At 42.6% G+C, this 19,549-nt stretch overlaps 1 protein-coding gene and 1 long non-coding RNA gene across 3 annotated transcripts in view; one reads left to right on the top strand and one right to left on the bottom strand.

Moving 5' to 3' along the window:
* The window catches only part of Col19a1 (collagen type XIX alpha 1 chain), a 348,231-nt gene that overhangs the window by 304,336 nt on the left and 24,346 nt on the right, over positions 1–19,549 (top strand). For both annotated transcript variants that reach the window (XM_039084518.2, NM_001421322.1), the window contains exons 38-47: positions 38–88; positions 174–218; positions 832–858; positions 4,632–4,685; positions 7,113–7,157; positions 10,431–10,475; positions 10,584–10,646; positions 14,170–14,205; positions 14,349–14,393; positions 16,917–17,078. In XM_039084518.2, coding sequence (XP_038940446.1) covers positions 38–88; positions 174–218; positions 832–858; positions 4,632–4,685; positions 7,113–7,157; positions 10,431–10,475; positions 10,584–10,646; positions 14,170–14,205; positions 14,349–14,393; positions 16,917–17,078 — 573 coding nt within the window. The remainder of the gene's footprint in view (positions 1–37; positions 89–173; positions 219–831; positions 859–4,631; positions 4,686–7,112; positions 7,158–10,430; positions 10,476–10,583; positions 10,647–14,169; positions 14,206–14,348; positions 14,394–16,916; positions 17,079–19,549) is intronic.
* Positions 7,079–9,223, bottom strand: LOC134480563 (uncharacterized). Its single transcript, XR_010054961.1, has 2 exons — positions 9,083–9,223; positions 7,079–7,819 (listed from the first exon to the last, which is right to left on the bottom strand). It is a non-coding gene; the product is annotated as an uncharacterized LOC134480563 (long non-coding RNA).

The raw sequence follows: 19,549 nt of genomic DNA, 5'->3' as shown, positions 1-19,549 counted from the left end.
CTAAGTGCTAACTTTCGTGTCTTGTTTCTTTCCTAAGGGTGTCCCGCTCAACGAGGGGAATGGCATGGGCAGTTTATATAAAATCCAGGTACCTCCACATCTAATTTCCTATGATCATTTCCCAGCCACAGGTTTCTATAAACTCTTCTCATCTGATTTCTCTTCTTTTGAAGGGAGGAGTGAATGTTCCCAGTTACCCAGGACCTCCGGGCCCCCCAGTAAGTACAGATGATGTATCTTTAAGTTGCCTCGATAATGATTGTGGGGGAGGGCATGAGTCTCCCTGGAGCTCTCTGAAAACTGAATGCCACACGTTTCCAATGAAACCAATTTAAATAAAAGAAACAATGTGCAAAACCTTAAATATGGACAATACTTGGCGTAGCAGTGTCTCTTTTCTTACAGTTAATATAAGTTCTAAATCGATGTCCAAACATGTTCATAGAAATAGCACTGTGTGTTTCTTTAGAGTTATTTTATTTTAAGGACATAAGGTGAATGGGGCTGGGGGAGTTGTAGGCACGGGATATGCATGCAATTCCTGTATGAGCGAGAAGGGGGTGCTGGAGTTGCAGGAGGTCGTAAGACACCCATCCTGGATGTTAAAACCTGAACTCAGGTCTTCTGGAAGAACATTATGGGCTCCTAACCACTGAGACCTCTCTCTAGACTTCAAATTGTGTTTCTAACCTTTACGCTAAATCCAAACTTCAGCAAAAGCGAAATATGTACCGTCCTTGTATTTGTTAACGAGCATCTGAAGAAAAGTGCCTCAGAGTCTACAATGGCGGCTTAGGTAATTAAAACTGACGTTCTACACTTTTCTTTCAGGGCCCAAAAGGTGATCCTGGCCCAGTGGTATGTATGTTCCTACTTCTGTGCAGTCTTTGTTAGCACTAGAAAGAGCACCAGGCGAAGATGGGCTGTCATCTTAGGTGTCTATCAGTGAAGGTGTCAGAGGCAAACAAGCAAAGGAAGAAATGTCAGCAAACTCATTCTTTATTTTCAGGAGGCTTTAGTCCCCATTCTGAGCCTGCCCTTGAGGCTCTGCTCTCCCCATCAGCGAATTTTAGAAATCGTCCTCTGATGTAGGAAGGCACACAGAATGCCCTTGATAAATGGAGCACTGTCCTCTGACGCCCTTCTTTGGATGATTGATGTCGTTTAAAGTAGCTTGTGGAAGAGGAATACTTAAGGGAGAGAAATCCCTTGCTCTGTCTGACACCTCACCAACCAGAAAAGGGGGGAGGGCTGCTTATTTACTTTGCACGTCTTGGGCAGTTATTCTGCAGGGAGTGTAGACCGTCATAGCCCCGCTTATGGAGAGGAAGACAGCAGGAGGTTGACACCCAGCAAGGAAGGAGATCATGTCCTCCAGCAGCCCAGAGGAGGATAATTGTTCTCGGCATTCTGGAGCATCCCTACAGAAGTCCTGCCAGATCCAATTAGGTCCCCTCCCACCTTCATCGTCATCTTGTTTCTTTCCCTGCCATGTCCTTTCCAAGCAAATATTCCACCTTGCATTCCGTTCGTATAGCCTTTTAACCTCAGAGGGAAGAAGCGAAACTTAAGTGTACCTAATACCGAGACAAGCTTCCCAACCACTTCCTGTGGCTATGTGAGAAAAATAACAAGTCATTTTACTGTAATAGTGGAAGTTGATAAAACCGTCCGAAAGGAAAAAAAAATGTTAAATCGGAACAGAGACGAACCATGGAAAGTGACTTTTTCAAAAGAGGGTTATCAAAGGAGTTATAGTTGTTACTGGACAACATATATTAGATGTCTATTTGATTTACCCTAAAATAGTTATTTCAAGTCCTTAGTCCTATATTCTGAAGCCCAAATATGTTATACGGGAGTTACCATTTCTTTGTCTGCAATTTTTAAAGTACTATTATATCTGTTCATCTAGAAATATGTTGTTCATTTTTTATTTCTATTTTTTCATCATATTGATAAAAGTCCCACCCCCCAGTCTTACTTTCTTATGGACTTACAAAACAGCACCCCCTCTGAGTCACAGAGATAAATTTAGACTTCTCATTGACTTTTCTGGGACATTCTTTAAGTTCTCATGTTAATAATTGCAGGTTAGGGTAAGAAAAAAATTTAAATATTATACAGAAGAGTAAATTATAATTTATTAGCACTGGAAAGAAGCTAGTCAAAATATAAAGACTGGGTAAAATTTGAAGAAATTGGGTCCCATGTTTCTTAGCTGTGAGACAACAAAGAATAAAAAACCAACAGGAGAGTAGTCTCTGTTTAGACTGTGAGCTTGTATGAATGAAACACAAAACAGAGACAGAAAGCCGGAGAACTAAATATTGTGTGAACACTCACACTTACCATGCAAAAACATGCCCTGAAATTCCTCCCTTGGGCCCTATATGCCTGTACACAGCCACACACCATTCTCATTGTCACCCACCATTTGCTGGGTCCCATGACACAGGAGTAAGCCAGGAGTAAGAGAACCGTACTGGCCTGAGAATGTATTTAAAAAGAGACCATGAAAGAGGTAGGTAGGGGAAAGGTACCTTCTGGTTGTCCTTCAAGTTTCATGACCTGTTAAGTCAGCTTTGTGTCACTGGGACAAAACACTTGAGATAAACAACTCAGAGGTGGGGAAATCATTGTTTAGACTGACAGACAATTTCAAAGGTTTCGGTCCATTGTCCGACCTGTGGTGAGTCAGAATATGTACCAGAGAACACTTGGGGAGGGAACGCTTTGATAGTCTCAAAGCAAAAGACATCTTTCCTTTATCACCAAATCTTGTCCCTACAGCCCAGTAAGCTATACGTCTGTAATGGGTTAATTGGTGAGGTCAAAGTCCTCATGGTCTGTGTTCAGTCAGTCATGTTACAGATCAGCCCTTAAACTCATGAACTTTGGGAGAGATCTTTAAGGTTCAAGATAGAACACGTGATGTTTCCTTTATAGAGGAAAACATTACATTCAACTGAATCTGCTAATAATTGGACTGTTTCCTGATGCAGACCACTTTTTTCCTCTAGCCATTCAATGTCTAAGTGATTTCAATTAAATATTTAATTACTGTGTACTCTCAAACAAATGCCGATTAATTAATTGATTGCTTCTTCTATCCCAACTGTTGAAAGTTTAAACAAAGAGATGTGATACCAGGAAATATTCTGTGCACCCATAAGTAGAGGCCTCCTTCATACGGACGCACACAGAATACAATCTGAACACCTTTTTGGTTTTTATTCTTATGATTGACAAGCTATACACTGGTGAGATTTTTTTAAATTCTGAAACGTAAAACATACCAAGTTGTATGCCCACTTGTTGAGGAGTACGTCATGGGGCACAAGCAATAAGCAGTGTACAGCTTTAGAAGTTTTTCTAATCAGATTTGTGCTCGGTGTGCAGAGAATAGGTCTACAGAGAGTACAATTGAGAAGCTTGCTATTCTGTGTTATATCAATTTGCTTGCCCGTTTGTTTGTTTTGAGACAAGGTTTCACTGTGAAGCCCTGGCTAGCTGGGAACTCTCCTTATGGGTCAGGCTAGTCTGGAACTCACAATGATCTGAGATCCACCTGCCTCTGCTTCTTCTGCTTCCCAGGTGCCAGGATTAAAGGCATGCACCGGCCACACCCATCCAGTGTTGTTACGTTTAAAATATCTAGTGACCTAAGAAAGTATTTTCAGTTAGCAGCAATTAATTCGTTAGAAGTCATCAGATAACTCTCCACTTCACCTATTTCTCTATTTTTCTAAGGATTTATTTTTCTGTGCTTTGCTTGCATATACCCATGCACAACGCGTATGTAGTACTCGCATATACCTGTGCACAACATGCATGCAGTACTCACAAGCGGCCAGAAGAGGGCACTGTGTCCCTGGAACTGGAGTTAGAGGTGATTGTGAGCTCCCTCGTGGGTGCTGGGAACTGAACCAAGGTCTTCTGCAAGAGCAACCAATGCTCTTAACTGCTGGGCTAACTCTTACATCCGTCTTGATCATGATGTTTGTTTGTTCAAATAATCACTATCTTTTGATGTAGATTTTCCAAATATCTTACTTGAAGTCCTATAGTCTGGGAGTGCAGTAGAATATTTATAACAGGATTTTATCTGTTTAATTTTGTTTATTTTTTCCAATGCTGCCTATCCCCTGTCAGTACATGTCAGCAGGAGCAATGACTTAGAATGACTGAAGCTACCCCTCCCAGGGCTGTCTTCCTTAGCATTTACAATCACGTTAAGGATACCACATGCTCTGTCTTGGGAGCTCCAGCTTCATTCGCTCATAGAGAGTTCGATCTTATTATATCATAAGCTAGCAGCCCCAGGTGCCTCACAAATTGGCAAACTTTATTAAAAATCTGCTCTTCAATTTTAATTCTGACTAAAATTGGAGTTATTAATATACTAGAGTGGCCATCCCAATTAGATTCTTCATCAGAATAAAAACAATTAATCAGAAAATGGACCCGTGCCTGGAGAACGGCCTTCATTCCCAAACTATTTCCATACACCTAATTTGGAAAAAGAGGATACCACTCACTTGCCAAGTTTTGAAGCGATATTGAAGAGCGTAGGACATCAAACACCCGACTTTAACCCGTTGCTTATAAACCTTCGTTCCTCTTTCTAGGGAGAGCCTGGTGAAATGGGCTTGCCAGGGCTAGAAGGATTTCCTGGTGTAAAGGTAAGTGCAGTAGCGAAACACGTATGTGCCCACATTCAGAAATGTGCATTTACCTCGTATTGTGCCAATAACTGTCTTATCACACATAAAATGAATGAACAAGGAAATGAAACAAATAAGTCTTTTATACTTATGGGACTCACTTTCCAGGGAAGGATACAGGACTTAATTGTATACACATGAAAAACAAACAAACAACAAAAAAAAACAGTGATAGCAGGAAATTCTGCAGAAAGAAATTAAAGTAGAATGGGTTGGGTTCAGAGAGACTGCTCAGTGCTTAAGAGCACTGACTACCCTTTCACAGGACCCAGGTTCAATTCCCAGCACCTGCATGGCAGCTCCCAACTGTCTGTGACTCCAGTTCCAGGGATCCACCATCTTCACACACACAAACACACACACACACACACACACACACACACACACACACACACCATCTTCACACACACACACACACACACACACACACACACCCTGATATACGTTAAATAAATAAGTAATTCTTTTTTTAAAAAGTAGAATGGATTAAAGGGTATTCCGCACGCTTGTCATGGGAGCCCCCACAGTAATTATATATCCAAGAAAGCAAGAGCTGTACCGTGGTTTAAAGGAGGTAAGTTAGCACCTCCTCATAAGGTTGAAGACAGAGTAATTCACAGAGCAGGGGCAGCAGATGTTAGGATCCTGACAAGATCCTAACAAGCAAGAGAAAGGTGAGTGTGTGGATGCGGAAATCTCAGGTATGAGTTCTGAGAAGCGGGGATATCATAGAAAGGTACCCCCAGCACGTCGAGCAGTGCTGCTCAGCGTGACGGCCAGAGGGTCAGCACTGGCTATATCCAGAGCTACAAGGGACGTGAGAGATCGAGCTCCAGCATTATCTAGTCTTCTAGCTTGCTTTCTGTTGCTGTGGTGAAACTTGGGAGAACGGAAAGGTTTGTTTGGCTTACCCTCCCATATCACACGCCACCATCAAGTCATGGCGAGGAGCTCCAGCAGGAGCCCTGAGGCAGAAACTGAAGAAGCCGTGGAAGAGTGCTGCTTGCTGACTTGCTCTCCTTAACTCACTCAGCTGACGTTTTTAGACAACCCACAGTGGGCTGGGCCCTCCCACAGCCATCATTAACTAAGAAAATGCCCAGCAGACACACCTATTGGCCCATTCTGTTGAAAGCAACTCCCCAGCTGAGATTTCCCCTTCCCAGGTGACTTTAGTTTGTCTTAAGTTGTCATAGAAACTAGACTAGAAAGAACATCTAGTGATTTTGATGAAAGTTGTCTTGCAAATGTGGGATTGGTAGATTTATCTTGGTTCGTGGTGTATTAGAAAACAAGTAAACACACTTCAAAGCGGGAGCTAAATAGGCACGAACAAAGAGACTCACTGGCCACTGTAAAGATTTCCGTCTTTGACTCTGAGCAAAACCCAGAGCCATTGATAAGAGCAACAACACAGCCAACCGGTTGGAAGGAAGCAAAGCCAGCTAGAAGATAGTGTTTGTCAGCTTTGTAACAGATGCCTATAAGGGGAAATGTTTTAGGTCCCGGCTTGGGAGCTTTCCTCCCAATTGGTCTCATTGCTTTAGGGGTCTGGTGGGGAAGTACAATATACGAGAGCATGTGGTAGTCAGAAAGCGAAGATGGAGAGACAAGAGAGGGCTGTGGTCTCAGACCACCTCTCCAATGGCTTGATGTTGTCCTATGAGACCTCGTAGACTAAAGATTCCGCCATCCCCCGATGGCATCATAGGCTGGCAAGCAAGTCTTCAACACACGGGCTTTTGAGGAACTTGAGCACAGACCATGGCAGCATCCAGGTAGAAACTGAAGTTGGTCAGCTCAGAGGAGATATGGTGGTTAGAGTAATAAATGACTAGATTATAGAGACAGTCTGAGGAAAGAATAAACAGGATTTTCTGACTGATCGGATGAGGGTAAGGAATAAAGAGTTGTGTAGATTCCAAGTTTCATGACAAAGCAACTAGCATGATGGGTAGTCAGGAGCTGAAGTATGAAGAACTCACAGTCGCTATGCAGAGTCAGACGTCCTCACACTTAACTACGTTTCTGCAGCCAAATGCAGACGTTCAAGTGGAGATACAGCATAGTAGAGGAATGGGTTTAAACGATGCCGTGCTTTGATAAGTGTGTGTTATGTGGTGTGTATGTGTGTATGTGGTGTGGTATATGTTAGTGTGTGTGTTATGTGTGGAGTTTTGTGTGTGTGTGTGTGTGTGTGTGTGTGTGTGTGTGTGTGTGTGTTGATGAGAACTAGCTATAACCCTTGATCTAAGGATAAGGCCTTGTGAGATTTCTTCCCTCCATATGCATCAGCATGTCAAATTACTACCTGCACAATGATACTAAAAGTAAAGAGTCAACAGACATCATTATGAGTAGCCATTTGTATCTTCATCCCAACAGGGAGATCGAGGCCCAGTGGGTCCCCCAGGAGTAGCCGGCATATCGGTGAGTTGGTTTTATCTCAGCTTCTGGGGTATGCATTTCTGTGTCCGTGCCCAGTCTGCAGCTAGTGGCCCAGGAGGCTTGGAGTATATACTGTGACTCTGGGGGCAGCCTCTGCCCCAAGCTTGTCCCTGCCTTGACCCTGGTGTCTCTGTTCTTTATTTCATTCTTTCTCTCCTTTTTGTCTCTTGTTTTTCCTTCCCAAGTTTTGTTGGAAATCCAGTTACCCATGGCTGTGCATTAGTTTGTGTGTGCACAGCTCTGAAAACTCACTTTTTGTATCTCCATTCATGTCATATTTCAACATTTCTCCATCTTCCAGAGGCCAAGTTCTCATCCCAGGGCCTGCACATCAGGCTGGCGCACGCAGCTGTAATCTGCCCGGGTGCTTGCCTCACCCAGGGTTATTAGCAGAGCTTTATTGCCGCTAATGTCCCCTCGTAAACCAGGCCTCTGTCCTCTCCATCATTTTTGTGGCTCTCGGGTGTCAAATGCTTTTATCTCATCAAGGCCTTCGCAAATGAATAGGAAGTGCTCCCAGAAAGGTTGAAATCATTTCCCTGAGCCCTTGGGATAATTCTGATCTTCATTCATGATGTCCTCATTAAAATTTTGTGGTCACGGTTTATGAATAAGAGGCCCATTTATCGTCTTGCCAGGTGACCCTGCAGGGAAAGTCCAGTTATCACGTTGCAAGAAAGTCAGCAGAGACCACATGCTTGGGTAGTGAAGACAGGAAAGGATCCTACTCTCAGCCGCACCTCACTGCAGCTACACCACCACCCTACACTACCTGAAACCTTCTCTGGCCACCATCCCTAAAGAGGCCACACCCCTCCCCATTATACATTGAGCTAGCCCAAATGAACAATAAAATGCTACCCGTCGTGTACATGTTTGTACATGTTTTATGGAGAATGACATTCTTTTTTAATTATTATTAAATTTGTCCAGATTGATAAGTATTTGTGTAACTGTAAAGGCAAAAAAGAAAACAAAAAAAAAAAAGAAAGAAAATTACCTTCTCTGACAGGCATTCTTAAATTTTTATAAAATAAAGATTCTTTTTGAAAGTGGGCTTCACATCAAATCTCAGGCCCCCAACCCATCACTCCTCACAGCATTTGGGGGTCCTCTTTCTGGAACTACATACTCAGAATGCCATTTCAACCTGTTCCTTTACACTCCCAAAGAAATTCCTCTTCCCACTGCATTCATCTACACATGACTTCAAGATACTTTCTGCTATGACCATAAATTAATTCTGTCTTCAAAGAATGATCACCAGATACCAGTTAAGTCATCAAGACGTGTATAATAGTTTCAAAAGCTAGTTTAAAGGAGCAATTCCAGAAGTTCTTTTAGAGGCCATAGATTGGCTGAAATATCAAGACATTACATTCAGATACCTAACATCTGACAAATGTACTTTAAAATCAGATTTCACAACTCTCAGGGGCACTTGGCAACTCCAGAATTACGAAAGGGTAAAAGTGGACCTAGTGCATATGTGCAATTGTGTGATTTAAAATTTGTCTTTTTTTTTTAAACTGGTCCGTGGAAAACAAAACAGTTAAGAGGGCCTACAAGTAGAGATAGTGGCCATAAAACAGAGGACATGTGAAATTTTATCACAGATACATAGGGATATAGAAATATATTCCAGTTATGTCTAAAACTATCATGATAATAATTGTAGCTTAAGCAAAGATAAAACACAGTTGGGCATGTCATGCCTATTCAATGGAGGTCCACTGGACTCAGTCCTGCCCCTTTCTAGAACAGTCTGTCTCTCTCCAGTGTCGTCAAGGCTGCCCAGGGCTTTCTCTAGAATGTCTTTCTTTCTCCCTTTGCTGAGGGGGTCGCCTACCAGAATTCTAAAGCAGGTTGAAAAGGGGGCCTCGCACTTTAAAGTCTTTGATACTCACCTGTATTAGACAGCGTATTTCCCAGTCACAATTAGGCCCATGGAGTAGAAGGCTCTCTTCGAACAACCCTGCTAACTCAGTCTGACACTTGGAGTTCAATTTTCCAGTCTCTGTTGGACCACTGTGACCGTAGCCTTCTGTGACAAAATACTTGACAGAAGCCACTTAAGGCTCAAAGCCCACAGGCAACAGTCTATCAGAGCAGGGAAGACAGGACAGCTGAAGTGGGCTGGGCAGGGTGGGAAAGAGTTTACAATGTTGCTGGTTCGCCTGTTGGTAGATCAAACTTTAGAGTGCGCCTTTGGGAACCAGAAGTGGATATGACCTTCAGGGCCTACCTCTGAGAAGCCTGATTGTTTCTGCTGGCAAAACCACAGACTAAAGGTTTATAATCTCCCCAAACTCCAAACTGTCACCAACTGAGGACCAAGTGTTCAAACACATAGGCTATAATAAACATCATGTTCCTATCTCTGCTCGAGGGTCTCCTGACTTAGTTCTTTAGACAAGGCACATTGAGAGGTTTAGAAAATGAAACAAAACAAAACAATATTTTCTTCAACCTTTTACCCATGCACAGCGTTCAAAAATAGAAAAAAATAAGTGCTTTTCTTTGTTTTTTCCAGCTTATCTTACTACCAACATAGAAGCTTTCTTGTGAAACTCCAAACTTGATATAAATTTCTCTCACTCTGCCTTTTGTCCTTGTTCGCACTCTATTGATGTTATTTTTTTAAAAAAATTACCAAAAGCAATTTGGGAAGGAAAGGGTTTGTTTGACTTACGTGTCCTGATCACAATCCATCCCTCAGGGAAATCAGGGCGGGAACCTGGAATAGGAACTCACGCAGATCGCAGAGACCGTGTTTCGCTCAGCCGGCTTTCTTAAAAACCCAGGACCATCAGGTTTACCCCTACCAGTGCCCAGGGGTAGCACCACCCACAATGGGCTGGGCCCTCTCCCGTCAATCATTAATCTAGGAAATGTTCCACAAACTGGCCCACGGGCCAATCTCTCGGAGAAATTGTCTCAATCAAGGTTTTCTTTTCCTAAATGACTCTAGTTCATGTCAACTTGATAAAAACTCACCAGCACACCCTATCCCCACCCCCTAGAATAAGAAATTGCTACCAGACCCCCAAAAAGGGGGGGATTTCTAATAGTGAGGATACACTGTCTTCCTGTGTTCGTAAGCATCCTGTCTCCCCTCCGCATTCTCTAGTGTGTATCTTACAGCCCCTGGATCCTCCTGGTCCAAATACTATATATAGCAACCCTTTAAACTCCAGGAAGTCTGTGGCATCAGTAACGTGGCTCTCAACATTTTTATTTGATTTTTTTTAACAGGGAAAACCTGGTGCCCCAGGCCCTCCCGGAGCTCCAGGGGAGCCGGTAAGCCACCACCAGTTTAACAGCAAATGCACTGCTGTCGTATCCAGGTGCTAAAATTTTAAAGAAATTTTTACTAATATATTTTCTCCCTTTGGGACACATTTATAGGGTGAGAGAGGACCTGTTGGAGATAGAGGTTTTCCTGGGCCAGAGGGACCTTCGGGGAAGCCAGTAAGTACTTTTTCTTACCATCTAGAAACTGTTTTCTAAGAAGTGTTAGTCTAAGAGTTGCCTCTTCACGTTTCTCCTTAGAAGCTAAAGATTTGAGTCAGGGGCTTCAGAAAGAAATACGAACCGGTTCTAAAAATTGAATTAGGGGATACTAGTAGGGGATCCCTTCTGGAATTTTCTAGAACTTTACCTGGTGTCTTTAGATCTTAAACGATGGCAAGGAGATGTGAAATTTTCTAAGCATTCGTAAGGTAGACTTATTATTTGTTAGTTCGAATAACTTCAGTAGAGTTAAAATGAAATGCCCTATCTGATCCTAAAACATGAAAACACCAACAGCTCTCTTCTCCTGCTCCTCCTTCATGTACAATCCTTATCCTGACACTGTCATTGCTAATCACTGCAGTGGGTGTGTCAGGCCCATGCCCTAAAAGAGCTTGTGGCCAAAGATACAGAGTATTGACTTGACATTGTGACAGTCATCCCCACCCAGCATTTATACATCTAGGTCCTCCAATGACTAAAGGATGTGCTGGACCAGGAGCCAGGGATTCGAAGTTCCGGGGTATTTTGTTTTGTTTTAAGGATCTCCTTTTTATCTTTTAAGATTTACTTATTTTATTTTATGTGTATGAGTAACTGCATGCGTATATGTGCACCGTATGGTTGCCTGGTGCGTGTGGAGGCCAGAAGAGGGCCTCGGATGCGCTGGAACTGAAATTATAAGGGATTGTGAGCCTCCCGGCGGGTGGTAAGAACCACACTTGGTCCTCAGAGGAGCAAAGCATGCTATTACCTTCTGAGCCATCTGTTCAGCCCGCCACGCCCCTTGAATAGAATGCCTTGGTCACTTGCTGTGGTGTGTAAGAAAGGCTGGGTTTAAAAATAAGTGGAACGTAGGAGTTTTGTTTAATAGCTCTCTGACAGCTCAGAGCAGATGCATGGTCTGGTCCTCATCTCCTCAGAGAAGACAACGCAAGAGACAAACCGCGTATTCTTGTTTAGAGTCAGACATTCTAGGTCTAATCCATCTCACTGTTTTATGAGTTAGTTGGGAAGTATGAGGTATGGAAAGGCCTGCAGTGCTGGCTACAGGAAGCTAAGTGAACAGCACCATATCCTTCCGTGCTTCCTGTCACCTCTTCTTAACAGACTCCTCCCACCCTTGTGAGCCGTCTTGTTAAAGGCTTGGGTTTCCGGGGTATCATATGATACATAACTCTTTTTCCATGAAACAACCATTTTTGACCAACTGTTCCGTGCTAGGCAGTGGTTGGTGCCAAGAGCTCTTGAAGAAGGGAGAGCCATTCACATTTGAGGGCAGGTTGCCACCCTAACCCTGTGAACATTCCCACAGTGCTACTTGGATTTAGTCAGTCATCCAAAGAAGAGACCATAGAGGCGGGAGGAGCTTGTGTTCTGGGAGAGTTGGTGGGGAAAATGGAGCATGGAAATGATCATGGTTCATTGAATATATGTACGAATTTTTTTTAAAAAGCATACATTTGAAAGCCTCAAAGCATGAATTCCAGCTTTACGTTTGATTTATCTTGTGTTCAGCTGACACGTTGTTTCTCATTCTCTCCTTTAATCGGTTTGATCTTCATGGCTAGTGTTCTCGGGGCTAATAAATTCCTTGAACTATACACTTCAGGTAACATATTCTTAGTCAAAGAACTCTCGTAATTCCCAGGGTACTTCAGAGAAGTCCCGAGCCTACGGTCGGGTTACCAACAGCCACAGATGTCATCGTGATTTACAGCAGTGAAGACAGGTGGCTGTCTGCAGCTGTGTCCTTGTGGACTCGGTGCCTGCACAATAAAAGTCTCTCAGGCTTTCAGAGAGCATGTCCAGGCAACGCCTGCTGCTGGCTAGGAAACCTCATCCCTCACCTTGATCTCTCTCTCCAAATCACATCTCAAAGCCACATCTGCAGCTGGGCTCTGGGTCTTTGGTTTGACCTCAAGCTCTTTTCATCTGCCGGTCTCTGATGGGCAATTCTGTCAGTTTTATAAATCTCCTGCAGGGCTGACTTTATGGCCACTTCCAGAATACCTTTTAAAGGTCCCAGAATTTCCAATTTTCTAATAAAAAAGAATGCCACTGCTTAGTAGTCTTGAAAACTACAGTTACAGACTCTCAGCTTTCATTTTCTATTTTTTTTTCAAAAATAATGGTTCTTCTCCAGCTGACAGTTTATTTCATAGTATGTTATGAAATCCCCCTAGAAACAACTGGCAGTGTTTATTGAGAAGGATCCCCACACTTAAAGCTTTTTAGAAGGTTGTTACATTGATACTATCCCCAGGAAGACTTGAATGAGTGTCCCCACACAGAGATAGGCAATCAGTGATAGGGTAAAGTAAGGATACCAACAAAAGCAAGTTGGTGAATCATCGGTGAGTTTAACTGATACTACTTATAGGAGTTTAGGTGAGGAGTTATTGGCAGGAGCTTGTATAAATGAAGCTGCATCACCAAAAGCCCACTCCAGCACAGAAGATGCCCACAAATTCTGGAACCCTGAAACTCACTGTACAATTTACAGGCAGCTTAACAGGATGGAGTGTCACTTCTAGAAATTCTGTTGCTTCTGGTCCTCTTCCAGGCAGCTCAGCTTGTCTGAGGATGTCTCTTACTCCCAATATAATCTTGGGGAAGGAGAAGTGTAGTGAATATACTCAGTTTCAGGAACTTCCTGAAGATTTTGAGTTTTTCATCCTGAGTTTAACTAGCTTCCCTACAGGATGAAGGCTTTCACCTTCCTCTAAAATATTCCATTTTTGTTTGTTTGGGTATTTTATGAATCTACATTTCAAATGTTATCCCCTTTCCCAGTTTCCCCTCTGGAACCTCCCTCCCCCATCCTCCATTTCCCTACTTCTATGAGGGTGTTCCTCCTCCCACCCACCCACTTCCCACCTCACCATCCTGGCATTCTCCTACACTGGGGAATCAAGCCTTCATAGAACCAAGGGTCTCTCCTCCTATTGATGCCAGACAATTCCATCCCCTGCTACCTATGCAGCTAGAGCCATGGGTCCCTCTATGTGTACTCAATATCTCAAGTTTTAAGAAATTGCTCTCTGAGATGGAAGTCTTTATCTCAGAGAGGTTGTTGCAGAACAAAGGTATAAAAAACTCCTATATCTCAGCCACCCAATGGCTTCATTTTTCCTAGGAGGTGGAGAGAGCCATCTTGGATGACTACTTGAATGGACTCTACACTTACTGTGTTGTTGGGCACTTACTCCTGAGTTGTAAACTCACTCTTACATTCTTTCCTGTGTGCTTGAAGATGAGGATGCTACTCAGATGAAATCAATCCCCAAACCTGGTCAATGGAACCAGGAAATAGCAGAGTTTGAACTCAGGGGCACATGACTAAACCAAATATGTAGTCTATTTTGCCATGCAGATTTACAACTGAGATCAGAAGAAATACATAATGTGATTTCATTTTGCCTGTTTAACTATGACTGTATTCAGAGAAGGAATAGAAATATTCTTTTTGTTATTTTAGGGCATAAATGGACAAGATGGATTGCCAGGTGCTCAGGTATGAAAAAAACATTTTAAATAGTTTAAACTTTTAAATTTTCTAATTTGTAAGTGTATCTTCAATGCTCTACCATTAAGGTGAGTCAGACTAATAATGATCTTGGCAAGCAGTGGTTTTTAGCATTGATATCTGTTTTCCAGGGCATCATGGGTAAACCAGGAGACAGAGGCCCCAAAGGAGAACGCGTATGTATACCACTACTGTGGATGCTGTTTACATCTCTCTGATACAACTGTTCAATCATTCTGCCACATACCAAAGCACGTGGACAACCTTAATTCTCCAAACACTAAGTAATTAGGGTGCACATTAAACACTTTCCCCACTAGGCATAGAATGTGACCTGTGAGCAGGCCATACCACAGGTGCCTGTTCACTGTACACACCCGAGTCTACTTTTCTGTTCCAGTTCAGAGAGTGTCTTACCACGCTCCTGAGACACACATGCCAGCTCTAACCACTGCCAAAATCCATTTTGCGAACTTAAGGATTTCTTACCCACAGTGCTACTGATACATAGAGGAGGGGACATTTTGTGATGTTTGGCTGTCTTGTACATTCAAGAGGCATTGTTGGCCTCTGTCCACTTGATAGCACCATCATCTCTCCAACTGTCACTATGCACAGCATCTTTAGACAGCACAAAATGCCTTCTAGAGGCAAAACTGCCCAGGCTGAGAACCACCAACTCACACTTACTCCACTGACCCACTTACTCCACTGACCCGAGTGGACTCTGCACTTTCACTACAACACTACATGATGCTGGTGCTGTCACTAAAACTTAATAGCATTTTCTGTAATGAATGTTAATTCCCCAGTAGGACTCATGTCCCTGAAGCGAGTTACTCAAGACTTGTTACTTTGCATGGGCTTATTTAGGGCCACTCTTACGTATGTGGCCACAAATGTTTGTGTATTGGTGTCTAATTCATTAGTTTTTTTTTATTGTTACACAAGAAATTCATGATACTGGAATGAAGTATAAAAAAACAAGATAACATACATTTAAGAAGAAAATGTCTTCTAGACATGTTTACAGAGGGATAAACACGTGATACTTCAGGCATGTTTCACTCTTCCACTCTTACTTATAATCAGTATCAAATATATATTATTTTGAAATCGGATTGGCACTGTTTTGTAAACATTTGTTCTATTGGCCATCTTCAATGACTGCATACATCTTACCAAGTCCCCTTGTTCTAAGCAGTTATTTTCCTCTCCAGTTTTTTTTTAATAATAAACACCACAAACATCCTTTTATAGGTGTGTGTGTGTGTGTGTGTGTGTGTGTGTGAGAGAGAGAGAGACAGACAGACAGACAGACAGACAGACAGACAGACAGCATATTTGTGGAGGTCAGAGGACACAACCTATTCGGGTCAGTTCTCTCCCTCCATCATGTGGCCTGTGTGGATTAAATCCAGGACATCAACTATAGTGACAGGTGCCATGTGCAATTTCAGACCTGAAAAGACAATGGGCGATGGGTACCACCAGCTCAGCCATCTCACTAGGTCCTACACACATAATTTTAAGGTTTCACCATGATCATGGAATATAGATCACAGATCCAGGGGTGCTAATATATTTTAATTTTGAGTATTTCTCCAGCCATGGGCTGTCTATATACTGATAAGACAGTAGCATTGGCATTCTAGCCATCTGTTTTCCTTCTACATGGATTCTGTGTCACCTTCTATACCTTATGACCACATTAATACCTATGGTTGTTCACTTACTTTCATTATTTGGTAAAATCAAGACAAGTACAGGTGGGCTTTTCACCGAATGTTACAGTAAAGAGAACATTATGTAAATTCCAGACAACTTCTAGCACCAGCCCATCATGCTCAGCTGAGACCTCACTTTCCAGTTGTAAAACTGAACACTGAAAGACGCATAACTGAACCGCTTGCTGCGGTGTCATGCTTCTTCCCTTGGGCACACACAGTGTAGACACACGCCCAGAAGAAAGGCAATACTACAAACCCTGCTCTCACATTGAGAAACATCTACCATCATGTTGCTAATTCTCATAAATTCTTACAGCTCACATATGCTCTGGAACAAGTCATCTCAGAAACAGCCCTCCCTCCCCCCGCCCCAGCCACTTAGAAACTTTGTTTGAGCTCTCCTCTCTTGCTTTCCTGAGTGGTATATGTTCTTCTTCACTGATTACTTGCACAAACCCATGTAAAGCATGGCTATAGAAGATACTCCAAAGGACCTTATGAATGCCCAACGAAAATGGAAAAGGAGAAACAACCATGTGATTTAGAACACTTTTGAGTTTTTCTATGTGAAAAAGCTCAATGACACACCCCTGTTGGTCATCTCCTTTTATAACGACAGAAGAGACCCAGACCTGAAATGCCAGTGGGTGCTGACTTTCAAAAGTGACATCATTCTACACTGAATAAAAACAACTATCGTTGTCACTAGGATCTCTATGCTGAGTGGTTCCAAGGGATCAGACATTATTTGAAGCATTTTACTTGGGTATATCAACATTGCCCTAGCTAAGAGATATTATTAATATTAATATTCCCACATGCTAATGGTATAAACTGGAGTACAGAAATGGAAGTATATAACCCAAGGATCCATAGTGAGTGAGTGCAAGTGTGGACCCTGGAGTTCGGATCTTACTCACACTGAGGCATTACTGGAAAAGGTGACTGCTTACTTCTCTCTCCAAACAGGGTGATCAGGGAATTCCAGGAGACAGAGGCCCACAAGGTGAACGTGGAAAGCCCGGTCTTACAGGCATGAAGGGGGCTATAGGTCCTGTAGGACCACCAGGAAGCAAGGGCTCCATAGGGTCACCTGGGCACCAAGGCCCCCCAGGCGTCCCTGGCACTCCGGTAAGTGGAGCCTCTGGCTTATACTGACCATGGATGTTTTTTTTATAATGAAATAAATGAATGATGATCATTTTGAAATATATAAAATAAGCTGGTCTGTGCCATTATTGAAAATTATGTGCCAGGTCCTCTGTGGACACCTCCATGACATCTTAGATCCTCACAGCCAAACTGGAAGACTAGGTCCCTGTTCCTCTTGTGTTTATAAATGCAGAAGCAGAGTACCCTGATCAAGGTCAAAGAATTATAAGGAGGGACAAACCCAGATCTGGCTGACTCCAAAATCGTTACTTGGTTTGCTGTGGTGCATGGGTTTGGGTTTGTTTAGTGTGACTGGGGGAGGGGTGGTATTTGAGACAGGATCCTGTGGTAAACCCAGGAGCCTCTGGCCTCAGCCTCCCAAGTATTAGGATTATAGGTGTCTGCCACCATGCATGCCCCAAACATGTTTTTACAATACTGTCTGCAGTTGCCCCTCATACGAGCATATACATTTGTATATATTTGTTTCATACTGGGACTCTATTCAGTTGGTCACCTGAGCAAAAGTAGGAATTAGAGCAAGAGTGTGATCACAGCAACCCTTATCTTACTCATAATTTCAGGGAGATCCATATGGGGCCATGGGAGTATAGTTTGAGTAGTTTGAAAATCTCTGTGACAGGAACATAGGAGGATCCTGGATCAAGTAGGAAAGTTAAAGTCTCTCTCTCTCTCTCTCTCTCTCTCTCTCTCTCTCTCTCTCTCTCTCTCTCTCTCTCTCTCTCTCCTCAGACCAATGAAAAACAGGGCATTCTCTCTGTCTAACTATGTGTTCATTTTTACCTCACTGCTAAACTGTACCTGCAGAAAACCTGCAAAACTTGAGTGTCTGTTTTGATTACCAGACTAGTTATTTAAGTTCATTTTTTATTATATATACATACATACATACATACATACATACATACATACATGTCTTCACTCCCTAACTCCTCCGATCCTCCCCACCCCCATACCTAAATCATGTGCTTTCTCTTTCTCTCTCTCACACACACACAAAGTAAAATAAATACAAATAGGAACCTAAACCAAAAAGAAAACCAAGAAATAAAATTTCACAAAAACTAAAATCAAAATAGTCAAAAAACAAAAACAAAACAAAACACTGTAAGTGAAAGACAAAAAGATGCTGAAACAAAGTAAAACAATAAGAAATCCACAAAAGTACCGTTGAGTTTGTTTTGTATTGGACAGCTACTCCTGGACACAGGGCCTGCCCTCAAGTGTGGTTTTGCTGTGACACTCTGTCAGAGACAATCAATTCTGCCCTTTGCCAGCAGGTATCAACTGCAGATAGCCCTATAGCCTCTTGCTTAGGGGTGGGGCCTGTGTCCCCTCCCCTCTCAGTACCTTCATCCAAGTTCATTTTTCCCATGGACATCGGAAACAACGTAATAATTCTGACCAATAGAAACCAGTGCCCTATGAGCATATTGAATTGCTTTTTTCTTTTTTTCACTCTAAATGGATTGTTGTGAATGGACAAGCACACCATATCTTCATTCCCTATGCAGGCTTAACATGCGAACAAGATGAAGGAATCTGCAGCAAGGAGTGAGGGGAAACTCAGCAAGACAGGGACTTTTAAAGATTAAGGACAACTGCTTGATTTATGGGAATAACAGGGGAGCACGGCTGAAAGTCACGTTGCGTGGAGATTTCCCACAGCTCTTTCCAGTCCCTCGTTTGGCCACGTACCACTAGGCTTTGTTATGTGTTTCTCAAGGGATGTGATTGACAGTGGAGGGGGTCTCTGCATCACAACTTCTAGTGGGCTCTATGTTGTCCTCACTGCCATACATGGAGCCTCTGAAAATAAATAGGAATACAAAGAATGGTAACGAAATACTTTGGAATCCTGACCATCTTGAGACCATCAGCTCCCGTTTGAAAATACCAGTTAAGCATGGTTATTATGAATGTTGGGTTTTTGCCACAGAGTTCAACCAACAGTACTTACCTACTTAAGGTTACCAGGTATCCAAGGTGCTTTCTACTAAAAATGGTCATTATATTTGTGCTAATATCTAAGTTAAAGTAGCAGGAGACAGGCAAACATGAGGAAACCATTTTAGAGGATAATCCCGCAGTCCACCATTCTATTTGGGGTTTTCTTCCTTTGGAGACACAGTATGTCACTTGCTATAGTCGTTACCAGTATCAAGGAGTGGGGAACATGTTCAACTGTGGTTGCTTAGTAACACCATGGCATTGTTTGGGCCTTTTGAGTACATGTAATAAAGTAGCAGAAACTGTTATCTCTTAGTTATCTATAGCCACGTTTCTCCATTCTTAGGAGAAATGTTAGTATCACTGTTTATAAGGCCAGCTCCCAGCTTATAAAGCAACTATGAACTTCAGCTTATCCTAGCATTTGACCTAAAAAGGTATTTATTGCCCAAAACTAGTGCACTGCCAGAAGCATTCTG

Source organism: Rattus norvegicus, chromosome 9 (assembly GCF_036323735.1).
Source record: "Rattus norvegicus strain BN/NHsdMcwi chromosome 9, GRCr8, whole genome shotgun sequence".
NCBI classification, from domain to species: Eukaryota; Metazoa; Chordata; class Mammalia; order Rodentia; family Muridae; genus Rattus; species Rattus norvegicus.
This window is presented reverse-complemented; position numbering and strand designations above follow the sequence as displayed.